The sequence below is a fragment of the Dama dama genome, chromosome 18, assembly GCF_033118175.1.
Source record: "Dama dama isolate Ldn47 chromosome 18, ASM3311817v1, whole genome shotgun sequence".
Taxonomy (NCBI): Eukaryota; Metazoa; Chordata; class Mammalia; order Artiodactyla; family Cervidae; genus Dama; species Dama dama.
Window position 1 is genome coordinate 67899474 of NC_083698.1, and position 25644 is coordinate 67925117.

The 25644-nt window shown below is 44.9% G+C and overlaps 1 protein-coding gene across 4 annotated transcripts in view; it reads left to right on the forward strand.

Annotated features, from left to right (window-relative positions):
• GSDME (gasdermin E) overlaps nt 1-25162 on the forward strand; it is a 66736-nt gene extending 41574 nt beyond the window's left edge. For 3 of the 4 annotated variants that reach the window (XM_061165513.1, XM_061165514.1, XM_061165516.1), the window contains 7 exons: nt 2571-2742; nt 4328-4448; nt 10539-10703; nt 12592-12719; nt 13610-13805; nt 19645-19718; nt 23171-25162. In XM_061165513.1, the coding sequence (XP_061021496.1) occupies nt 2571-2742; nt 4328-4448; nt 10539-10703; nt 12592-12719; nt 13610-13805; nt 19645-19718; nt 23171-23401 (1087 nt within the window). In that variant the 3' untranslated portion in view covers nt 23402-25162. Of the gene's footprint in view, nt 1-2570; nt 2743-4327; nt 4449-10538; nt 10704-12591; nt 12720-13609; nt 13806-19644; nt 19719-20933; nt 21009-23170 lie in introns of those variants that run through there. The other variant, XM_061165517.1, reaches the window with a different exon arrangement.
• Nucleotides 25163-25644: the final 482 nt, after the last annotated feature.

Consider the following 25644-nt stretch of genomic DNA (forward strand, 5'->3'; position numbering starts at 1 on the left):
TCCCATGTCTTTATTATTATTATTATTTCTTTACAGTGTTGTACATGCATGTATGCTAAGATGCTTCAGTTGTGTCTGGCTCTTTGTGACCCTATGGACTGTAGCCCACCAGGCTTCTCTGTCCTTGGGATTTCCCAGGCAAGAATACTGGAGTGGGTTGCCATTTCCTACTCCAGGGGATCTTCCTGACCCAGGGATCAAACCCATGTCTCTTGAGTCTCCTGCATTGGCAGGCGGGTTCTTTACCACTAGTGCCACCTGGGAAGCCCGTGTGCAGCCAAGTGAATTGCCTGTATCTACACACATATCTGTGAAGTGCCCGCCTTCCTGGCTCTACCTCCTACCCCCAGCCCCTGTCCCACCCATCTAAGTCACCACAGAACACGGAGCTAGCTCAGCTCACAGAGATAGCTCAGAGATAGCAGGTCTCCACTAGCTATCTGTTTACATATGGCGGTCATATAAGTCAGTCTGAATCTCCCAATTCATCCCACCCCCGGCCCATGTCTATACATCTCTTCTCTTTGTCTGTATCCCTATTCCTGCCCTGCAAATAGGTTCATTTGTACCGTTTTGTAGATTCCCTGTCCATGGGATTTTCCAGGCAAGAATACTGGAGTGGGTTGCCATTTTCTTCTCCAGGGATCTTCCTGACCCAGGGATCCAACCCAGGTCTTCTGCATTGGAGGAAGATTCTTTACCATCTGAGCCACCAGGGAAGCCCCTAGATTCCATATATACACATTAATATATGATAGTTGTTTTTTTTCCTTCTGACTTATCTCACTGTGTATGACAGACTCTGGGCCCATCCACGTCTCTATACGTGACCCAATTCCGTTCTTTTTTTATGGCTGAGTAATATTCCATTGTATATATGTGCCACATTTTTATCCATTCATCTGTCGATGGACGTGTCTTTAATTGTGATAAAATATAACATTAATTTTATCATTTTAGCCATTTTTAGATGCATAGTTCAGTGGTTTGATTACCTCCGCACTGTCATGCAGTCATCACCACTATCCATTTCTAGAACTTTCTCATCACCCTACAGAGAAACTCTGTAGCCATCAAACAAGAACCACCCCCCTCCCTTCTCTCTTCCCCAGCCCCTGGTAACCTTAAATCTACTTTCTGTGGCTGAGAATTTTCCTGATTTAAATATTTCATATGTGTAAAATCATCCACTATTTCTCCTTTTGTACCAGCTTCTTCCATTCAGCATAATGTCTTCAAGGTTTGTTTGTGTTATAGCACATCAGCTTCCTTTCTGTGGTTGAATAATGTCCCATTGTATGCATGGACGACATTGGTATATCTGTTCATCTGTTGATGGATATGGGTTGTTTCCAGCCCGGGCAGCTTTTTACATGGAGACAGGATCTTTCCAGCTACTTGCCTCCATTCTGGGGATGCTTTCTGAAGCCTGGAGAAGCTGTGTCTGCCTGGGGGGTGGGGTGACAGCCACGGCATGGATTGGAGATGGGGCCAAGCTTTTGGAGGTGATTCACCTTGGACAGGGTGAACACTGTAATTGTTCTTGTGCGGCCACTAACTCTAACCTGGTTTTCTTCCTGTCCACCCCATAGACTCATAGCATTGAACAGGACTTCCAGAGTGGGCACTTCATCATTTGCTTCTAATCAGCACATCATCTTCTGTAGATGGGAATTGACCTTGTTCTTGAAATTCCCCAGAGTAGCCACCTGGGAGCCCCAAGTTTCTGCTGGGAAACCTGGGCGGGCCACACTTACTGGGCTCAGTTCCCCATCTGTAAAATGATGTATAATCCCTTCTGCATGCACGTGCAATCCCCTCAGTCATGTCCGACTCCTTGCGACCTCATGGACTGTAGCCCACTAGGCACCTGGAGAATCCATGGGATTCCCCAGGCAAGAATACTGGAGTGGGTTGCCATTTACTCCTCCAGGGTATCTTCCTGACCCAGGGATCAAACCCACGTCTCCTGTGCTCTGTGCATTGGCAGGCAGATTCTTTACTACTGAACTAACTGGGAAGCCCTTCTAAAATCCCTTCTAAGAGATTACATATCCTTCCTGGACAGACAGATTAAAAAATGCTTTTAAAATTAAAATCCAATTTTCCTCCTGCTATTTGTACCTCAAGCCTGTCCCCTTCTCTTCTGTGAGAAGCACTGGTCAGCATGCCCCCCACAGTCACCCTGTATTTATTGCCCATGCCTGTGATGTCCGTGGTCCCTTGGCCTCTGGTTAAATGACAGAGTGGAGTTCCCAGGGTGTGAGCAGATGGGTTACAGCTCCTGTACCTGTTGGGTGTCTTTCTTTCTCTGTGACAGTCAGCATGGCTGTTTGACAAGAACCCCATCTGTGTGGTGCCAGCCTTTCTCTGGAGGCCTGGCAGCTCTGAGGTGGCCTCAGGAGACTCTGGTTTCGGCCTCTCTGGATGAGCTGGCCCCCTCTCAGCACCAGGAAATAAAGGATGCTGGCTGTCACCTGTTTGCTTCTCACCTGCCAGCTGGGCAAGAAGCAACAGTTCCCACTGCATCCGCCTCCCCAAGGCCACTCACCGGCCTTTTCTTTTTTCAGAACAATCAACCTGAAGAACCCGGTACTGCAGCAGGTGCTGGAGAGGAAGAACGAGGTCCTGTGTGTCCTGACGCAGAAGATTGTGACGACGCAGAAGTGCGTGATATCTGAGCACGTCCAGATCGAGGAGAAGTGTGGCGGCATGGTGGGGATCCAGACCAAGACTGTGCAGGTGCGTGCCTGGCCAGGGAGGCGCCGGGTCAGGGCCCTCTGGGAGTGGGGTCTTCATTCATCAGGACTCTTGGAGGGAGTTAACAGAAATCCAACTCAAATCGGTTTAAACAAGAAAGAACTGCTTGGCTTCTGTAACTGAAACGTTTGCAGTGATCTATTCGGTCACTGCTGGATCCAGGACTTGAGAAGCCAGCGAGCTGCCTTCCCTGAAGGTGGATTCCCTCTCATATAAGCTCATGGGGCGGCAGCTCCTGGCTTTCATCCGACCCCATCCTTAGTGGAAAGAGTGCTTCAGGGCAGGCAGGCACTGGACCATCCCGGGCCCTGCCCACTCCTGAAGCAGACCCAAGGCCAGGGCGATGGGATGCTTAGATTGGCATGCCAGGGTGAATCAGGTGCCTTCCCCCTTCAAAAAATGGATCAAATGAACACTGGCCAGGCCAACGCACAGATAACTCCTAGGGCCCCTAAGAATCAAGGGTCTCAGAAATGACGATTTTGAGATGAGCTGCCTTAAATCCCCAGTGGATTGAGTTAGGAAAGGTAAAGATCAGCACATGTGTCTTTAATATACATAAACAGATGTTTCTGGATTAAGTTACAGTTCTACCAAGTGACCCCTGAACTTCAGTGGAATTGAACAGGAGGCTCTGACCCCAAACTGCCTCCCCTCAATAGGGCCTAATATTTGGCTCTTAGAAGTTTACTTCTTGGGGTAACTTTCAAATTATATAAGAGGACCCAGTAATGTTATATTTAGAAGGAGGTGGAGATTGAGGTCTGGAGTTGAACTCTCCTTGGGGTGGGCAGGCTGGACAGAGTGATGAGGGCTGATGGGAGATGGCTTTAGCTGGCCCTGCCAGTATTTCTGTCCACAGGGACCCCCCACCAAAGGCCTGGAGTCTGCTGGGGTGTACGGAGGTTGGTAGTCATCACACTGTGACCAAGATCAAGTTGCTATAAAGACCTCTAATCTCCAGCATCTGGGCCACTTCTTCTCCTCCTCAGGCCATGGTGGGCAAGAGCCAGATTTGTGACAGGGTCTGAAGGAGAGAGAGCTTTGCTGCTGACTCGGCATTTCATGGCCATCCTTCTCTCCTCCTTCTGCCCCTTCCTTCTGGCCTCTTCCCGGTTTTATCTGATGGCACAGCGTGTCACATACCCGGTCTGGGAGGACGTGCTTAGGGTATCTTGCTCTCAGCTAGGTTCTCCTAGTCAGACTCTTACCGTTGATGATTTTCTTAGGATTTCAAAGTTGTTTCCATAATCCTCCATGAGGGAAATAGGAAGTTGTCTTATTATCTTCTTTACTCAGCACCATAGACCTAACTTCACTATCTCCCAAACTCTGGATTCTTGCCTTTGTGCTACAGGTTGGCCACTGACTTTAGAATATGTGTAGGACATCATGAGGCCGACAAGGATTAAATCCTGACCCCTGCTGGCTGGTTCTCCTTTCCCCCCAGTTCTGTGGGCATTTTCCCGGCCCTTCTTGGGCACGGGGCCTAGGCTGGCCACATGGGAGGCAGGAGAAGCCTGGGGGAGCCTGAGCACACAGGTGGGAGCATGCACCCTTCCTGCAGGTGTCAGCGATGGAGGATGGGAACTTCATCAGGGACAGCAACGTGGTACTGGAGATCCCAGCTCCCACCACCATTGCCTACGGCGTCATCGAGCTGTACGTGAGGGTAGACGGCCAGTTCGGTGAGTGTGCCTCAGCTCGGGGCTCTGGAGGTGGGTTGAGTCATCGCGGAGGGACACCCCATTTTACCTAGAGGCTCATCTTGTAGAAGATCCCCTGCTGCTCTGGGGATGAGAGGAAAGAGGTATCAGAAGAGTCGGGGGATGTCCCAGGGCAAGTGAGATGGCAGGCCGTGGTGGGAGGGCATTGGTGCGTCGTCCGCATGGGGCGTGTGCTTCACATACAGGGCACAGAGGGAAGGACGTGAGCTCTGTGGTGGAGTAGACCGGGGCATCAGCCTGAGTGCCACGGGTCCTGTGAGGTCTCAGGCAACTAGCTGAGGCCTGCTGAGCTTCGGCTTCCTGTGTCTGGGAGAGGAACTTCACAGGGCTGCCGTGAAGAGCAAGTTACATGAGGCGTGTGAAGTGCCTGGAACGTTGGCGGCTTATTAAGTACTCACCTTGGCTATTATAATACTGTCATCATCCCGATTATTTTACCGCCCTTCCCCCAGCACGAAGCCCCAAAAGCTGCATTTGACCTTTCTGTCTGATCACCAGTGTGTTCAAAGCTGGAAGTTCACTGCGTCACTTGAAGAAAATAAGGCTTTAGTAGCTGATGTGACTGATGCTCTTAGGTGCTCAGGGCTCTTCCCTTACACTCTTTCCAAGAAGTCATGGGAGCCCAAGAAAACTGACTGCCTCTTGAGGACATAAATGAATATATGTAACATCATAAGTAATTAACTTTTTAAGGTACGGTCATATTATTGTAGCTTTGTTTATGAAGAGTCGTCTTAGTTTTTAGAGATTCACAGTGACCTCTTCACAGGTGAAAAGAAACTGTGTGGTTTGCTTCAGACACGGTGGTGGAGAGTGAGGTGTGTGTGTGAGGGCAGAGATGAGGGGGCTGTCCCAGCTGGTCAGCATCTGCATGCAGGCTCTCTGCACCATCCCTGTGCACTTACAGTTTCCGTGGTGAGAACACCCTAAGAGTGTGCTTGGACGGGCTGTGCACATCTGTGGCTGCCTCCTGCCCTCCCCTGGTTGTTTTCTGTTCGATGAGGGGACCAGGCCAGGGATGAGAGGTTCTTCTGGGACTCAGGCTTCTGCCCTCACTCGGCCACTTGAGGAATCACTGTTCAGCTACCACGGGCTCTGAGATCACTGACTGTCCGTGGGACAGTAGACAAGTGGGCATGTGAGGGGCACAGGGGCGCTGTCCCTGAGCCTCCCTCTTCTTTCACACACGGAGCATTCTGTGTTTCAGGGAGGTGACGAAAAATGAAGCTGCCAGTTGTGGGAAGCTGGTCCAGGGGTTGGTTGGGGATGCACGGGATACCAGGAATACCAAGAGTTGTGATCAACATCCTTTAGGTCCATGGTTCCAAAATTGTGTCATCCCAGATGTGATTATTATTCTGTTCTTTCTTTTTGAAAGACTCTGTCCACTGAACACGCTGCCTTGTTAGACTAACTTCTCCCTTCGGCTTTTGTTATAGGGCTTCCCTCATAGCTCAGTTGGTAAAGAATCCGCCTGCAATGCAAGAGACCCCAGTTTGATTCCTGGGTCGGGAAGATCCACTGGAGAAGGGATAGGCTACCCACTCCAGTATTCTGGCCTGGAGAATTTCATGGACTGTATAGTCCACGGGGTCACAAAGAGTCGAACACAACTGAGCAACTTTCACTTTTCGGCTCTTGTTATCAGCGTGTGACGTGCTGTGTGACAGGGGCCCACAGGGGCTCGTGTGACTCGGGCCCTGGCTGCCGGGGCCTTGGTTATCCCATGCAGATGGACTGGTGCTGGGGGTGTCACTCTTGTCAGGCCTTTTGGAAGCTTGGCCTTCATGGAGGATGCCCGCGAGGGTTCTGAGAACCCTTTGGTGCCTGGGGCTGCCCCTCCAGGCTTTGGGACCCGCGGGAGCCCCTCCCTGTTTCTCTGAGGAGGTAGGTGTCGGTGCTCTGCCCTGTTCCCCTGTTCGTGGCCGCCCTACAGGGGGGGTTTTCTTTTCTCAGATGGGGTTGGAAAGACAGTTTGCCTGGGGAAACTCTCCTGTTTGCATTTCCATTTCAAGCCTTTCATCTTGGCTTGCTTCCTCTGTCTTGAAAATAAACTCCTCTTTGTGCTGCTGAGCAGAGGGGCCCTGGGGAGCTCTTGGGGTTCCTCAGGCTCACTTCCCACACCCCAGCCTTCTCCTGCCGCCGGTGCTGCCTGAGCAGCGTGGTGGTCAGGCTCTTGTTCTGTGCTACTCACTGATTTTTAAGCCAGCTCTTCTTTTTCCCATCTGTGTTTTTTTGTTGCTCTTGCTGCACAACATTCTAATCTGGTTTTATAAACAGCCCTGCAGGCGCTGGTCTGACCCTAAAGAGGCTGTCTGATCTCGCCTCCCACCTTCAGGGTGGGAGTACATTTGACAACGGTCCTGTCTTTTGAAACTTTGCCAGGAGGTCACTCCCTCTGTGTCCCTTGGGAGAGGCATCAGTGGGCCCGTCTTTGCCAAGGGGTTCCTTCAGCTGTGGACCCCTCTCTTTGTCAACAGCTCCCCTGTTATGTGGCCAATCAGAAACATCATGTTGTCATCTGAATTTTAGTCTTTGCTTTGTAGAATTAAGCATTTACCAGTGTCCTTCCAGCATGAACTATTTTTTTTTAAAAAACTTTTTATCTTGTGTTAGGGTATAGCCAATTAACAATGTCGTGATAGTTTCAGATGGACAGCAAAGGGACACAGCCACACACATGTATGTATCCATTCTCCCCCAAACCTTCTTCCCACCCAGCCTGCCACATAATGTTGAGCAGAGTTCTCTGTGCTCTACAGTAGGTCCTTGCTGGTTGTGCATTTTAAATAGAGCAGTGTCAGCATGAACTTACTGGACACCTGTGGACGAGAACCTCTGCTTTCCACCCTCCTGGATCTGTGCACTTCTCTGCAGGTCCAAAAGCCGGTATCAACATCCCCTGCCCTGTTCCCATCACAGGTTTTTAACTGGCTCCCTAGGCTTCGAATCTCTTCCCCATTTTAGCAGTGTAGCTAATGTGAGTATTTAAAAATACATGTTTGGTCATTTCACTCACCTTCTTGAATGACCTTCTGAGGCTCCCTTTGTCCTAGGATAAAGTCTGCACTCCTAGGCACGTTGTGTCCAGCCTTCCTGCTCATCTCCATCACCTCCAAAGTTAACTCACCGTTTGAGAACTTTCCACTCTTATCGTGAGCCTTTGTTTGGAGAGTGCTCCCTTCTTCTTGGCCTAGCTAATTCCTACCAGGGTTCAGGGGGTTACTTAGTCACTGCTTCATCCAAGAAGTTCTTTCTTCGTCCACTGGTTCTTTCTCTGCACCTGCCAGTCTGGCTTCAGTGACCCCCTCCACCTTTTCCACTTGTGTGTTACTCATCGTCAAAGCCTAGGTTGTAGTCCTTTTGAATCTCTGGCTCCTTGCAATATGTCTGATGCTGCAAAGAGTGAAGGAGTTGGTGCTGCCCTCAAAGGAGCTGTGCATGTGTAAAGGAAGAACACTGCTGGGCTGTGGACTCCCAAAACACAGCTGGCCCTGCGGGGCTCTGGGCAGCGTTTGAGGCTGTGTTAGTGGTCGTGGTCCTTGTTCTCGGAGAGCATGACCTGGGGGTCAGTTCACACTTACCCACCTTGGTGCCTGGTGTAGAGGGTGGAGTGAGCCGGGGGCATCCTGGATGCCCAGGAGTGTAGGTAGATTGAGTAAGTGGAAGCTTGTTTCATTTTTCTTTTGATGACCGTCCTATCTTATGGATGTCATTAGTGCCCACACCAATTCCAAATGTGTTAATACCCAAACCTTCCACATGTCATGCAGGTACTAGGCTCAGCCACATTCTCATTCCATAGCCTGTACACAGATTATTAAATAGAAGCATGAAGAGAATGTACATTCTTTTTTTAAAAATGTTTTATTGAAGTACAGTTGATTTACAATGTTGTGTTAGTTTCAGGTGCCTTCTAATAAGCAGATTCCTGCCCCCATCCATGATCCACTGAGACCTACACTCCCTGAGAATGTGGTTTTTTTAAAAAAACATTTTTTCCTCTGTGTTTATGTGTATATGTATTCATTTTAAATTTGTATTGGAGTGTAGTTTATTTACCATGTTAAGTTTCAGGTGTACAACAAAGTGACTCAATTATACATAAATCCATTCTTTTTTTAGATTCTTTTCCCATATATGTCATTACAGAGTATGGAGTAGAGTTCCCTGTGCTATATAGTAGGTTCTTATTAGTTACCTGTTTTATATGTAGTAATTATTGTATGTCAATCCCGATCTTCCAGTTTATCCCCCCCCCCACCGTTTTTCCCCCGTTAACCATAAAATTGTTTTCTCTATCTCTGATAGAGAAATTCGTTTTGTAAATAAGTTCATTTGTACCATTTTAAAAGATTTTACATATAAGCAATTATCATGTGTCCCTTCTCTGACTTCACTCAGACGTCTGACAATCTCTAGGTCCATTCATGTTGCTGCAAATGGCATTATTTTATTTTTAATAATATTATTATTTATTATTCTACTGTACATATGTACCACATCTTTTTCTGTTCCTCAGTTGATGGACATTTAGGTTGCTTCCATGTCTTGACTATTGTAAATAGTGCAAAGGTGCCTGTATCTGTTCGAATTATGGTTTTCTCCTGCTATGTGCCCAGGAGTGGGATTGCTGGATCATATGGTAGTTTCATTTTTACTTTTTTAAGGAACCTCCATAGTGGTTGTACCAATTTACATTCCCACCAACAGTGTAGATGGGTTTCCTTTCCTCCAAACACTCCTTTGCATTTATTATTTGTAGATTTTTTTGATGGTGACTATTCAGACCAGTGTGAGGTGATATCTCATTATAGTTTCGATTTGCATCTCTAGTAATCAGTGATGGTGAACATCTTTCACGTGCCTGCTGGCCATCTTTGTGTCTTCTTTGGATAAATGTCTATTTAGATCTTCTGCCTATTTTCTGATTGTGTCATTTTGTTGTTGTTGTTACTGAGCTGCATTGAGCTGTCTGTGTTTTGGAGATTCTTTGTTGGTGACTTCATTTGCAAGTATTTTCTCCCATTCTGAGGGTTGTCTTTTCATTTTGTTTATGATTTTCTTCGCTGTGCAAAAGCTTTTAAGATTAATTTGGTCTCATTTGTTGTTTTTATTTTCATTACTCTAGGAAGTGAGTCAGAAGGAGAATCCTCATTCTTAAGTTCACACACAGTTTTTGCTTAGCAAGAACACACCATTGCATTTTTACCTACAACTTAGTTACCCTAGTTGGGCTCTCAAATGTGAAAGTATTTAAGGAGCATTTCTTTTTATTATTTTTAAAAACTTTTTATTTTTGGAAATTACACACATGTTCAGAAGTACAGATAATAATATACTGAACCCCATTTACCTACCATTCAGCTTCATTAACTTGGATAATTCATGTTTCATCTATAAGTTCCCCACCTCCCTCCATCCCTACTCAAATAGTTTTTAAGCAAATCATAGGCATTATATATTTTTGTTTATAAATATGGAAACACCCCTAAAAGATAAGGCTTTTTAAAAAACTAATTTTCCTTCATATGAATTCATGTAGAATATATTCTTTTGTGTCTGGATTTTCCCCTTCTATATAAGTTTCATTCATATAATTGCAGTAAAAATTTTTACTACTTGTTAATGAAGAAAAATTGACTCTCCAAGAGCCATGTAGCCACTTGTGCACCTAAATATATTGTCAATAATTGTGTAGTATCAGTTCAGTCAGATCAGATTTATCAATCAGATTCAAATTTCCTCATTTATGTATCGTGGGTTGTTTGTTGGAGTTGGTTTGTTCCACTCAGGCTAAGGAAATACTTCTGATGATTGGAAGATTGCTTCCTGCCTGTTCAGAGAGCCTTATGTTAGGAATGACCATTTCTCTGGCATTTGTAGGAAGTGGCTGAACTTTGGTCAAACAGCTTAACATGTACGAAGCGGGTTTATGGGGAAGAGGATGGATGTGCCTCCCTGCCTTCTTGACTTAGGTAAAGCTGGGACTGGGATGTGCCAATGAGGCTGACCCTTCTGCCTGGCTTGTCATTTTCTCCTCCATCACAGAATTCTGCCTCCTACAAGGGAAGCATGGTGGCTTTGAGCAGCAAAGGAGAAGAAACTCTGTCTTGCTGTATCCCCTGTCCTTCCAAGAGTTTGCGTTCTGGGACATGCCAGATGCCGGGCAAGGGCTGTCTGCCCAGGACAAGCCACTGAGTGTTTTAAAACAAGGTACTGTCATAGGATGGGGCATGGTTAGCTGATGGGTAGTTGACTGCTCTGCCCCCAGGAATTCCCGAGAGGTTCATGGAAAACATCTGAGAACAGAGAAGATGGTGCCTGAGTCAGTTCTGGTTCTCAGCAGGACCCACCTTGGTCAGATCTTAGGGAACCTCTGGTCTTGGATGGTCTGTTTTAAGGAAGTGGTGGGAGGTTGAGGAGGGCAAGAGTCAGGGGCCTAGCATTTTCTTTCATTTGAACCACGGCAGTGTTGCGGACTACCAAGAAGAGCTAGTCAGCAGCGAGGAGAGAGAACCCAAGTTTTGCATCTGTTTCATTTATTCAAGGCTTCATTGCCAAGATAAGCAATGCTTTGTCAGCACTGCAAAATAAAATGCTCTTTTGGAGGCCCATGTCCACGTGGCATGAAGCCGTACGGTGACAAGGCGGGCAGTACGTGCCACGTGCCTGCAGCACTTCCTCTTGCTCTCCACAGCACTTTATGTTTTACAAAGTTTTTGTGGGGGAGTAGGGTGGGAATTAGTAGGAGTACAGTATATGGTAGAAGAGGAGATGGGCAAGGAAAAAGAGAAATGAGTAATTAAGTAAGAGCGACTTTCGCTTCCACTTTACTAAAGAGAGCTAGGAGCAGCTCAGAATCTCTGGCTTGGAGGGTAAGAGAGACTCATCAATGGGGCTTCAGCGAGTCCCAAACCAGTAGATAGATGCTTTTATTTCTGTAGCAAAAAATGTCAGTGTTGACAGAATTGGCAGTGAAGGCCCACTCTTAAGGCTTTCCCATCTAATGCCAGGGCTGCAGGCCTCCTCCTGATATTTGGGTGTGATTTTCAGCTGCCACCTAAGATTAGAACCGCTGCAGCCTTAACTGCATGCACTATAGGGAAGTGACAAGACAGGATGAGCTTTCTTATAATTTCCTTTCCCACTAGTCTACCCTGCAAGCTGGCCATTCTAGTCAGCCTGGGGTGGAGTAGGGAGGCTGGGTGGTTTAGGCGGGAGTAGGGTGGGGGCCCGCTTCTGTGCCCTTAAACTCTAGAGCAGCCAGGACAGCCTTTCTATCCAGGCCAGGGCTGGTGAGGACCTAGTTGGGTTTATAGGGTGTTTTTTTAGTATAACTGTTGAAATTTGACATCAGCAGAGGTGGTGCATTTATGTATTGCTATGCATCCCTCTATATGGAAGCTTTGGCTTATCAAATCTTGTTTTCAAATTCCCACTGGGCTTAAATTACTAGACGCTTCTGACTGTCTTAAAAAAGGAAGATTTTAAGGGGGAGGCTCAGGCATCCTGAAGAGGGTGTTGAGTGATCCGATCCAGCTGGGGTTCTAACCATTTCTCCAGGACAGGTAAAGAAGAATGGGGAAAGTGGCTATCTTGTGTTTGCCTAATGAAAATTATGCCAGTCCCTTGAAAAGCATGCATTTCATGTTAAAGGATACAAAAAAACCTGCAGTGTATTGGAAATATATGAAAAATAATGCATTTTGGAATTTGTATGGCTCTGAAGCTTTGTAAAAGTCCTAACTGATGTTTGGTAATTTAGACAATAATTTAATAACTGCAAATGACTTTTTCAGGAAATTGATTAGACTTAATTAATGTTTAGTGAGTCATCAGGAAAAAGTCTGAGACAAAACTTGGCTTCCCTCTTTTCTGTCTCCCCATCCTTCCTTTCCTTCCCTCCTTTTTTCTTCCTTTAATAGTCTGGTTAGTGAAAAACACACAGGTTTAATACTCTTTATTTCTGAGTTGCACTATTGACTGTGCATCTGGAAGTGTCAATGAGAGAACAGAGGACAGTTCTCTATGAAAAGCCTGAGTTGCTGGCCCTAGTTCTGGGGTAAGTCATGAGACCCGATGTGCTCTGCTGCGTTCACAGCCACTCTGCTCTTAGAGAGGAATTTCCATCCCTTCATGGAGTTGCCCGAGCAGCAACAGACAGCCCTGAATGACATCCTCCAGGCAGTCCTGTTGGATGAGGAATTACTGGTGGTCCTGGAACAAGTGGTAAGACTGGAGACACCTCAAGGCAGTGTCTCTGCCTGTTTTTCTGCACTAGATCTCTTGGGATAAGAGATCTTGAGCTGGGGTAAAATTGTGTTTGAAATTTCTTCATCTCCTTTTAATCCTACAGCTTCTTTTGTTCTTGGTTGCAGCCCCTTAGCTGTCTAACTGCAGAAAGGTAGCTGATGTGCAGAGCAGAAGGGTGTATTAGTTTCCTAGTGTTGCTGTGACAAATTGCCACAAACTGCAATGTACTTTCTTACAGTTCTGGAGGCCACAAGTCTAAAGTCAAGGTGTCATCAGGGTTTTGCTCCCCACAGACTCTAGGAGGGAATCCTTGTGTGCCTGCCCCAGCTCCTGGGGGATTCCTGGCATTCCTTTGCTTGTGGCCACATTGCTCAAGTCTCTGCTCTGTCTTCATGTGGCTGTCTATTTTTCTGTCTCTTAATGGACACCCACAACTGGATTTAGGGTCCACTCCAATCTAGGGTGATCCTGAGATTTACCTTAACTACATCTGCAAGAACTTCAAATAGGGTCTTATTGTGAAGCTCCAGGTGGACCTATATCTGGGGACCACTGTAAAGAAGCCGCCTGTGAATGCAGGAGACATAAGAGACACGGGTTTGAGCCCTGGGTTGGGAAGATTCCCTGAAGGGGGAGGGCATGGTAACCCACTCCAATATTACTACCTGGAGAATCACATGAACAGAGGAGCCTGGTGGGCTACAGTCCATAGGGTCGCAGACATGACTGAAGTTACTTAGCATGTATGCATGCTCCAACTCACTCTGAGTGTTGTATGTCGTGAAGGCAGAGGCTGGGTTGTGCCCAGCTTGGCCTCTGGCTCTACATCTGTCTCTCTCCCACCCCCTACCAACCTTATCCCGCAGTGTGATGACATACTTAGCAGCCTGTCACCCTCACTGGGGACACTGGGGGAGCTGAAGCCGTCACAGCAGCACAACCTCACGACCTTCCTGCGGCTGGCGGGGTGCAGTGTGCAGGGCGAGTGTCTGGGCTCAGAGGATGTGGTTAACAACCAGAAACTCTTCTCTACAGCCTACTTCTTGGTCAGTGCGCTAGCAGGTATGGATCAAAAAAAAAAAGGGAAGAAATGCTGTTGCCTTGAAATTGCTTTGTTTACTGTGTGGGAGATTTGGTACATAAGGTTCCCACCTTTTCAAGCAGTTCAGGGAAGATAAGCAGGAGAGTTTACAGGACTGCCGTGAAGTCATGGACTTGCTGCTAGCCTCCTCCACACTTGGAGAGGACTTTCTTTCCTCTGCCAGGGAGGGCTGTCTGCAGGCACACCCCCTCACCCACACAGGAAACCACTTCCCCAGACAGCCTGTGATTCACACTTGAAAGCCACTGCCACTCAGCATTGCCGGGCATCATTTGGCAACTGCTATCTCCCCCAGTGTTTCGGTCCTTCTCATCCTCTTGATCCTCTTTGCAAACTTACGGCCCTATCCTGAGTGCAGCATTGTGGCCGTGAGGGCAGGGAGGCTGCAAAGAGCATCCCAAAGCACTAGGATGCTGAGCCCAGCACCTTCACAACCTCCACACCCATCCTGGCCATCCAGTTATTAGTGCGCTGTGGAGCCTACCCTACATTTCCATACCAACTCCCATCCAGAACGCAGCATGCCAGAGGGTCTGTGGTACCAGAACGAGGTCATCCTGTATGAGGAATTTATTTGTCTGCACTGGGTCTTTGTTGCAACACATAAGATCTTTAGTTGAGGTGTGAGAGCTTTAGTTCCCTGACCAGGAATTGAATCTGGGCCCCCTGCATTGGGAGTTTGGAGTCTTAGTCACTGGACCGCCAGGGAAGTCCCGGAAGCTGGACTTTTACTTCTCAGAGAGGTAAGAGCTGACAAACTAGCCCAGTCTTAGTCCCTGCATCTTCTTCTCAAGGTGGATGTTAAGTATGTTGTATGTTTTTAGGAGTTTATTTCTTCTAGGTTGTACAATGTTTTGGCATAAAATTATTCACAGTACTCTCTTATGATCTCTTGTATTTCTGGGCAATCAGTTGTAAAATCTACACTTTCATTTCTGATTTTATTTGAGGCATCTCTTTTTCTTGGCAAATCTAACTAAATGTTTGTTAATTCATCTTTTCGAAGAACTAGCTATTCATTTCATTGATTTTTTTTTTTTTTTAATCTATTAGTCTGTATTTAATTTTCACCTTGATCTTAGTGAGGTCCTTCTCTCTACTAACTCTGGGTTCATTTATTCCTTTTGAGGTATAACGTCAGGTTTTTTGAGATTTTTTTCTTGTTTCCTGAGGTACCATTTATTGCTGTGAGCTCTCATCTTAGAACTGCCTTTGCTACATCACATAAATTTTGATGTGCTGTATTTCCATTTGCCTAAAGGTATTTTTGAGCCATTCTTTCCTTATTGGTTTTTTTGTCTGGATGATCTAGCCATTGATAAAAGTGGAGTATTAAATAGTCCCCTACTATTATTGTACTGCTGTCCATTTTCTCTTTTTAGGCTTATTTTCTTATATATTTAGGTGCTTCTATGTGCATGCATGCATGTGTGCTCAGTTGTATTTGACTATTTTGCGAGCCCATGGACTGTAGCCTGCCAGCCTCCTCTTGTCCATGGGATTTTTCAGGCAAAAACACTGGAGTGGGTTGCCATTTCTCCAGGGGATCTTCCTGACCCAGGAATTGAACCTGCAGATTCTTTACCGCTGAGCCAAAAGGTGATGCTGTGCTGGATGTGTAAATATTTAAAGTGTTATATCCTCTTGTTGGCGTGACTCCTTTATCATTGCGTAGTGCTCTTCTTTGTCTCTTATTACAGTGTTAAAGTCTGTTTATGATATAAAGATGGCCTATTAACTCCAATTTTCTTTTGGTTTCTGTTTGCATGGACTATCTTTCCTTCCCTTTTGTTTTCAGTCTATATATGTCCTCACATCTGAAATGAGTCTCCCGCAGGCAGTATAATGGTTTTGTTTTTAATTTATCCATTCAGCAACTCTGTACTAAATTCTCCAATCAAAAGACAATTACATTTAAAGTGATTACTGACAGATATGTACTCACTGGCATTTTGTTAATTATTTAGTGGCTCTTTGGTAGTTCTTTTGTTCTTTTCTTCACTTGCTCTCCTCCTCTGTAATTTGATGACTTTCTGTAGTGATATGCTTAGATTCCTTTCTCATTTTTTTGTGGTTACCATGAGGATTACATGCCAGCTTAGACTGTTATACATACTATGTTGGTAACAAGTTTAAACACATTCTAAGGCTATACATTTTATTCTCCTCTCCTGCCATTTTGTGGTTTTGATGTCACAAATCATATCTTTTTATCTTGCATATCCCTTAAGAAATTACTATATTTTTACTGCTTTTGTCGCTTAATCTCATAATAGTTTTGTAGGTGATTAATTTACCCTTACCACATTAGATTATTATGAATTTTACTATATATTTACCTTTACCAGTGAGACAGACTTATTTTCATATGTTTTCTTATTACTAATTAGTACTCTTTCATTACAGCTTAAATAGGTTCCTTTAACTTTTCTTGTAAGGTTGGTCTAGTGGCGATGAATTCCTTCAGCTTTTGCTTGTCTGGAACATTCTCTCCCCTTCAGTTCTGAATGACAACTTTATCAGGTAGAGTATTCTTGGTTGCAAGGTTTTTTTTTTTTCTTTCAGTACTTTCACTATATCATACCACACTCCCTTCTAGGATGCAAAGGTTCTACTGAAAAACCTAATCTGCTGATAGCCATATGGAGGGGTTCCCTTGTAATTGTTTTTCTCTAGCTGCTTTTTAAGATTCTCTCCTTGTCTTTATGTTTTGACATTTTAATGTGGTCTGGGTCTCCTGAATCTGAGTGTTTGTTTCCTTCCCTACGTTAGGGGAGTTTTCAGCCCCTTTATTCTTCTTCTTCTGGTATCCCTATAGTGCAAATGTTGGTTTGCTAGATGATGTAGCATAGTTTCTTAAGCTGTGTCGCAAAAAGATGCTGTGCTGATTGGGTGAATTCCACTGCTTGTCTTTTGAGTTCAGTGATCTTTTCTTCCACTTCATCTAGTGTATGGTTGAAACCCACTAGTGTCTGTTTTGGTTCAGGTATTGTATTCTTCATTTCTATGACTTGACTTAATATTTGGTATTTTCCTGTATTTTCTGTTTCTTTGTTGAAGTTCTCACAGTGTTCATCCGTTCTTCTCCCAAGCTTGTTAAGCAGCTTTATGGTCATACTTTGAACCCTTTAGCAAGTAAATCACTTATATTCTTTTCATTCAGGACCTTTTTTGAGATTTTTATCTTGCTCTGTTTGGAACATTTTTCTCTGTTTCTTCATTTTCCTTGATTTCCTGTGTAAACAGCCACCTCTCAGAGTCTTGAGGGAGTGGTCTCTTGTAAGAAAGAACCTTATTGTTCAACCTTGCCCTAGCGCTCTGCTGTTTCTCAAACCTCGGATTGTTCAAGCAGCTTATTTTTAGTGGCTCCCAACAGTTGAGGGTTTGTCAACACCTGTTAGTGTCCCAAAGAGGGGCTCAGTCAGCACCCAGATTCAGGCTGGTTAGAGGCCAGACCTTCAGGCAGCAGCTTTTAAAGTATATAAATATATATAGACCACAAGTGTAAATCCCACAAGCCAGAGAGCCCGGTGACCTGGAAGTGTCATCTGGGTGGCAGGCACAAAAATCACAAGTTCCTTTCCAGGAGATGTCAGCACCCTGGAATGAGGCAGATAGAGCACAAAGGGTGGGGTTCAGACCCTCCACCACAGGGAGAAGCTCGGGTTCTGAGTTCCCTCCTGAGTGTGGGTCGTGGCACCAGAAGTGCAGTTTACAGAGAGATTGTGCTTGGCCTCTCCTACCTGCTGTCGTGGGGTTTTCTTCCTAGTTCACCTGATGTGTAGGAGTCGCTCAGGCAGTTTCGGGTTTTTTCAGAGGAAACTCTTCCATGTGCTGCTGTAGATTCAGTCTGTCTGTGGGAGGTGGTGAGTTCTGGATCCTCCTATGGTGCTGTCTTGGACCTGCTTTCTTGACTTTGTTTAAAGCACTGCAGTTTCAGCATCTGGCTGGTCTCCTGGAACACTTTATCTACCATTCTGTGACCTTAAGCATGAACTTCCCAGGTCTCATCTGTTAAATACTTAGAATATGAAAGATCAAAAGTCATTTCAATTCCAGAAACAATTGAAGAAGCCTCTACTGTGTTTCAGGCATTGCCAGATGCTGAGGTATGAGAAAAATCAACATCCCCACCCTCAAGGGAATTAATCAAGGGAAGTAAAGTAGTAAAATCAGATGGTAGGCTTCTCATGTGGTGCTAGTGGTAAAGAACCTGCCTGCCAGTGTGGGAAACCTAAGAGACTTGGGTTCACTCCTTGGGTCAGGAAGATCCCTTGGAGAAGGGTATGGCAACCCACTCCAGTATTGTTGCCTGGAGAATCCCATGGACAGAGGAGCCTGGCGGGCTACAGTCCACAGGGTTGCAAGGAATTGGGCACGAGAGCACAAGTGCTGAGTTGCTTCAGTCAAACTCTGCAAAGCAGATGCTCTTTCTTCATCCCCATGTCCTCAGCCAGGCTCAGGGTAGGAAATGACCACTGAGTAACATGGAAATAAAGTATTTCCAGGAATAAGGGATGATAATGATTACAGGGGACTCAGGAGTCACCTGAAGGGTGAGGAGATGGAAACACGACCAGGTGAGATGACCGTGACAGTAGCTCAGCCGGGACATCATGTTCTAGGTGACTGTGTTCCTGCCCTTCACAGCTGTGGGGATCTTTCCACAAGGCAAGGCTACAAGAATTTACCATCTTCATCTTCCGGACTTGGAATCAGGGCCTCCTTGAGGATTTGTTGAAACGGTGGAGCCTCTCTGGATATGAAAGCACACACAACGTTTAAATGCAGTGTAGGGGGTTCACTGGTAGGATTGTATCTTCAGGGCTGCCCCATCCTCCCAGCAGCCTTCCTTTCTTGGGAACAAGCCATGTTTCATTGTCCTCTGCTGGGTTCCAGCCTAAGCAGCACACTGCCCTTTATAAATAAGGCTGCTAATTAACACAGGAGGTGGAGTTCATGAGTGTTCCCTGGGCCAGCTGATAGAGCAGATGACTCTTCTCTTTTGTCTTTTCAGCTCAAATGTTGTATCCCAAGGCATTGGGTCCCTTCAGCAATCTCATCTGTTCTATCCTGGGAGGTATTTAAAACCAGTTTGGAATAACACTGATCTGGATTCCCTGTTCCCGGGGCTGGGAAGGACCCTTCTGGTGCAGCCCCCAGGCTCACGCAGCTCTGTGTCAACCCTCTCTGAGAGTCGCCAGCGCCCTTGTGCTGAGCTAGTGCTGGGCTGGGGGCCTGCACAATCCTGGGTTCAGGAACTCCGCTGTGCCAGCCCTTCAAAATAGGTTGAAATAGGCTACATTTCCCCCCCACCAAATGACTAGTGACCTGCGTATTATCCTTTATAATTTATTTAGTTATCTGACATAGGCTAAGAAAAAACAAAAAAAAACCCATATCTATAGTACTCAAATGAGGAAACATGCTAGGAGAGGTAAACCAAAGATCACTCCCCACATATTTAGTGGGGTGAAACATAGCTCTTTCTCACTGAATCCCAGGTTCTTTCTACGTTTCCATGCTGACTCACTTTTCCCTGAGTCTGTATAGTTCTTTCTGATTGGAGAATTACATGCAAGAAATATCCTCTGGTGAACACAGAGCTGGTTACCTGGTCCCTACATCTATTTTATAAAAGACTGTGCTGCTTGTGTAGCCCCCTTTGTTCATTTATTCTACAATGACTGAGCATATCCGGCTGGCAGAGGACATCTAAGTTAGGTACAACCCAGGGTTTGGCTCTGCTTCTGTGTATGCTTTCTTTGGACAGTGACTGATTCTCTTTTTCTCCTGCAGAAATGCCAGATAATGCAGCAGCTTTGCTGGGCACTTGCTGTAAGCTCCAGATTATCCCTGCACTGTGCCACCTGGTAAGGACCCTCCCCGAGGGGACCTGGGGTGCCTAGGAACAGGGAAATGAGGGGGATCGAATGCCCAGCAGCTGATAAAACTTGTTAGGCTTTCTCATCCACAGTAGCCCTTCAAGATAGGTTAAAACAGATACTACTAACCGCACATTCTTTTACACCCTGCCTACGTCACACACCACGTAGGAAGACCAAAGCTCAGAGGGAAAGGAGTTATTTGGAGAACTTGCTAGCAGGGCTAGGACTCGAACCTTGTCTTTGTATTCCATGTCTCATGATTTTGGCACTTCTTGGAGAGAATTTTGGCCAAGGCTTGTTGCACTGTTGCAGGGAAGGGGCCTGACACCATATTATTTGCCATGCCAGTTCTATGGCTGGACCAGTCTGATTCAGCATTGAATTCTACAGGGAGGTATTCAAGAGGACTGCTTTGTCTCAGGGAGACGTTTCATTTTCTCTTAGGAATATCATTAGCTTCATGCCCTTGGGAAATGTCATGGCAAGAGTAAGAGTTAAGTAATGATGAGCTTAGCCCTGAGAGTCAAGGTTAAGTTTTCCTTTTTAAATTACAAACTGGGTCATTATTTGAGGCCTCGTTCCTAAGGGCTGATGCCAGCATGCTGTTTAGACCCAAAGAACTAAAGCCTGGAGCTCTGCACCCAGGTCTGTAAAGCAGGTGTTAGGGTAGACTACGTACATAGGACCCTGCAGTTTGTTACTCATCTGCCCTGGGAACCTGTCAGCATGGTGGTTACTGCCTTTGGTGCATCTTTGTGTAGCAGAGACCTGTGAAAACCGCAGCAAGGCATCATTCCAAGGAGCAGTTTAGATTTCATTCACAACTGAAAACAGATCCTCACCACCCAGAGGAATGCTGTGTTCTTGTACTTTGACCACAAAAACTGAACTACTTGAAAATGAACCAGCATGAGATTGTCCTGCAGCCAGCTGAGGGTAAACGCTGATGGTGCAGTTTGGTTATGGAAATGATATATATCATTATCTAATTGTCTGCAACGACAGTAGCTCTGCTTTCATAGCTTAGCTCCCTGTCATAGCAGCTGAATATTTAGTTATTTCCTAGGTCAGCCCTTACCATGTATTACAAAGCCATCAACTGCATTCAGGAAGTAGATACAAAAAGAAAATACTACCAAGACCACATTAGCTAACTCCCTCTCCCAACCAACTCACACTTTGTCGTCATCTTCCCTGCAGGTCTGCTCTAGGATTTGGCCCCACATCACATTCACCAGAACTCAGCTGCTGGTGTTCTAGGAGGAGCTCTTAGGATGCACTTGGCGTTCTAGCACAGCTGGTGTTCTACTTTGGTGTAGAACTATCCACCCACAGAGTCATTTGTTTACCTTTGTGGGGCTGCTGAATATAAACAAATAACTTTTCTTTAAAGATCTTCCTGAGTGTCTTCATATAATCTCCCCTAGATATCGTAATAACATTTCTTAAGACAGCAAGGCTCCTGCTGCCTGAGGGAACTTGGGTATCTTATATTTCTTATAGGGATTTACTTAGAGCAAGGTACAAAAATCTACCTGCATTCCTGTCTTGTCTGGTGGCCAGAGTAAGTTTGAGAAGCTTTCTGAAAGGCTTTTGAAAGAACGGTGTCAAATACACTCACACCTTTGCAAACTGGTGGAAGAAATGGTAAGAAGGTGAGTTTATAATCATCTAGAGAGAATGTTAATTTCACACCTCCACTCCTTCAGGTGTGACTGTAGTCTCTTTTATACCTAGAAGTGCCTCTGGGTGCCTGGGGTTGGCAGATGTTCAGAGAGGCAGGCGGGTTTTGCTGGGCACTTTTCCACCAGACCCAGGACACAGCCCACTGTGCTGTTGGCAGGCTTCAGCCTTCGCCAGTGGAGCTCATTCTTACGTCACCAGATGTGGTCATGTTTACATAAGAGCAGACCAGATCCACTCTCTGGGCCACATGGTAAGGGAAGCCTCTGGTTACACTGGGTGAATCTACAAGGTGTATGGATTTTTAAGGCTGGTTTTGGTAACAGACACACAAGTACGTTTATATGCAAATGAGTGCCGTCCTTTGGCTGTGGGGGCAAGCTGCATATTTCTTTTGGTAAGGCTGTCAGTGCTCAGGACATGTCTGGAATTCTTTTGGATTCCTTCAGATTCAGTTAAAATTCACGCATACTTTATAAGGCTTACTTCTTTAAAAATTTTACTCTCATTACTAATTTAATCAGGTTCTGAGTGCCTGTTTAAAATTCATATCTACTGGCAAATTTGTAATTACTACAGACTAAAAACAAATGTATCAGAGGCACTGCTCAAGACCCTAAAAGCAAAAGTTCCAATGTTCTGAGCAGTTGCGATTAGAGCAGCGTCTGATGTGACTTCTCTGAAGAAGCGAGGGTCTGGGTTCCAGGTGGGGTATAAGGTGAGCATGCTGGACAAGGTCCCTGTTCTTCTGGGCAACTTAGGTTTTAATACACAGAGCAAACAGGGAAATAGCAAGAAGATAATGTCAGATACAGTAAGTATATGAAGACAATAAGATAATATAATAGTGGTCGGGAGGTGGGAGTAGTGAGTGTTATCGATGGAGAGAGGAGTAGGAAAGACCCATTATGTGGCATTTCAGCTGACAACTCAAGAGATGAGAAGGAAAGCTCTATGGGAACTCTGGAGGAAGGATATCACAGGTGGAAGGAAGAGGAAGGTTGAGGCAGAGAGCATCGGTAAATAAACTATGGTACCTACCTTTGAGCAGTTTATGCAAATATATACATAAGAAATTCTAACACTTGAATTACAGTAAAAAAACAAACTTTACACACTGTGTATGAGAAAGTTACATTCTGACCTTTCTAATCTACTGGAGTTAATGGATCCAATAGAAGGTAGAGTCCAGAGAGCAGGTGTTCAGTCAGAGGACTACTTGGACAGTAGGAGATCAAACCAGTCAACCTTAAAGGAAATCAACCCTGAATATTCACTAGAAGGACTGACACTGAAGCTCCAATACTTTGGCCACCTGATGCAAAGAACTGACTCATTGGAAAAGACCCTGACGCTGGGAAAGATTGAAGGCAGGAGGAGAAGGGGACGACAGAGAACGAGATGGTTGGATGGCATCACCGACTCGATGGACATGAGTTTGAGCAACGCCGGGACTTGGTGATGGACAGAGAAGCCTGGCGTGCTGCAGTCCATGGGGCTGCAAAGAGTCGGACATAACTGAGTGACTGAACAACAGACGACTCCAGGCAAAGTGGATAAAGTCAGGCCTGTGGTCCTTGCCTGAGTCAAATATATCCTGTTACAGCTCAAGGGTTTTCCCTGTTCTACTTGGAGAATTTAAACAACTTAACTAGTTTTTTCCCCCATAATTAGCTAGAAGTGCTAATCATCATCATCCGATGAAGATTTTCTATAATGTTTTTTGGTGAATTTATTTACATTTATCATTTTAGCTCCGTGCTCTGTCTCATGATGGTGTGTCTGATCTTGAAGACCCAGCTTTGGCTCCTCTGAAAGACAGAGAAAAGTTTGGGATCGTGCAGCGTCTGTTTGCTGTAGCTGACATTAACCTGGAGAGAATGCAATCATCCGTGAAAGCTGCCAGCAGGGAGGACCCTAACGTCTTACCACTGATCCTTTACATCAGCCTGAGTGGACTCTGTGCTCTGGGCAGAGCACAGTAACAGTGTCATGTGCGGATTACAGGTACAGGCACACCTCATTTTATTGCACTTCACAGACAATGCTTTTTTTTTTTTTTTTTTTTAAACAAATTGAAGGTCTGTGACAACCCTGCATTGAGCAAGTCTATTGGCACTGTTTTCCCAATAGCATTTGCTCACTTGTGTCTGTCACACTGTGGTAACTCTCCCAATATTTGAGACTTTTTCATTATTATATGTATCATGGTGATCTGTGATCTTTGATGTTACTATTGCAAAAAGATTACAGCTTGACTTGCGGAAGGCTCTGATGATGGTTAGCATTTTTTAGCAATAAAATATTTTTAAGGTATATACATAGTTTAGGCATAATGCTATTGTACACATTAATAGACTATAAGATAGTATAAAAATAAATTTTATATGCACTGAGAAACCAACAAATTTGTGTGATTAGCTTTACTGTGGTGGTCTGGAACCAAATGTGCAGTATCTGAGGTCTGCCTCTGCGTGTTATCAGCTAAGGCTGGCTATTTTTCAGCATCATTCAAATACTGCCTTTGGGGCTTAGGTCACCATGGTAAATAATCAAGTAGATGAATTTATCTAATAGTTTAAGAAGTGGTGGCTTTTTGCATTACAAATCACCTTGAATTCAGCTACCAGGTACTCTGTATAGGGTTTTTTCATGGGAGGCCCTCCTGTGCTGTTAACCCAGTGTCTGAATTATAGACCCGAGCACCCCAGCTGGAGGAGGGTGGAGAATTCTAAGCCAGAGTACTCAGACCTTTTCTCGGCAAGAAAAAAAATAGGTCCATCTATCACTTTATTTTTCCCACTTTCTGTTAAACAAAAATAGATGAGGCTGACACTTCGATCCAAAAATTCATTTTAAATTATGAATGCTGTGGGGAGGCAATTTCTCTTCATAGAAGGCTACATTTTGAATGTGCTGTATGCTATGCAGTGACTGAAAAATGAACTGTAAATGCCACTAGAGAACATAGTCTTCTGTTAAACAAAATTATGCTAAAAAACAACCTAACCGCAGGACACACTTCTCCTTAGGGCCTAGTATATGTGCATTTTATTTATTTGACTTTGCTCGGCTTTGATCAATGTACCAATCCTATTGTCTAGAGCATTGTGCTGATTTTGCATGCATGTTGGATGTTTAATTTGTAAAATGCTACATATTGTATCAAAGGAACTTTGAACTGTGTATATTTTTCTTGTTTGTTCTGTTTTCATATCCTTCCACTATAAATAGCCTGAACTGTCTCCTGAGTGCTCCTAATGCCAATGCTAATGTCCTCTGGGGACCTGAAGCTACTTTTGCTTTCCCTCGGCAAAAAGTCACTGAGACCTACTGCTAGAAACCGACTTACTTTAGGGGCAGGGAGGCAATGGGGATGAGGGCTAGCAGCTGGAACATGCTATGTTACTCACCACCTGTTTTTTATCTTAACATCACCTACTTACTCCCTTCCTGTGCTTCAGATTTTAATAAATGTTAATAAGCAAGAAATGAAGAAAATAACCTTTTCATCACCTCTATTAAAAATTAGACTAAATTATGTAGCTATTATGCAAATATTTAAGATATGTAAGAAAGAAAGAGTTATACACTGTGGTGGCAACAACATAAAAAAAATAAGCACCTTATACACAAATTGGAAAGGAATATGCAAAAGTCAAGATAGTTGTGCTGAGATGGTGGTACTATACCTACCTGTTTTTTTTTTTCTGCTTTTCTGAAATAAAATGAGTATAAAGAACATACTGCAGAGAGAATGTGTGATATGAATCTACTTGCATGAAAAACAGATATCCATGTATCTCAGTGCCTGGGAAATCTCATTTAAGAGGTCACAAGAAACCCAACAGTGTCTGCTTTGAGGAAAGGATTTAGAGGTTGAGACAAGAGGGATTGGTCAGGGGGATGGGGTGGGGTGGTTCATTTTTCTGTTAGAATTTTGTATGCATTATCCTGAGTTAAAAAAATAACAAAACCCCCCAAACATTAAAAACTAGAGACAGACTTAAGACAGAAAGAAAAGAAGCCATCCAAGCAAGTTCTAAAAGTCTGGGTTACATTAAACAGCAACTGAGGCAGTGTCTTCCCACAATGGCCCTAAGATTGGCCAGTAATCCTGTTGGACTGTGTTGTAAACATTATCAATTTAAAAAGACGTAGGCATATGCTGCTATAGCAGATTCCCACTGGGATGTGGTGGATGAGGTAGTGCTGGGCTCCAGGGAGG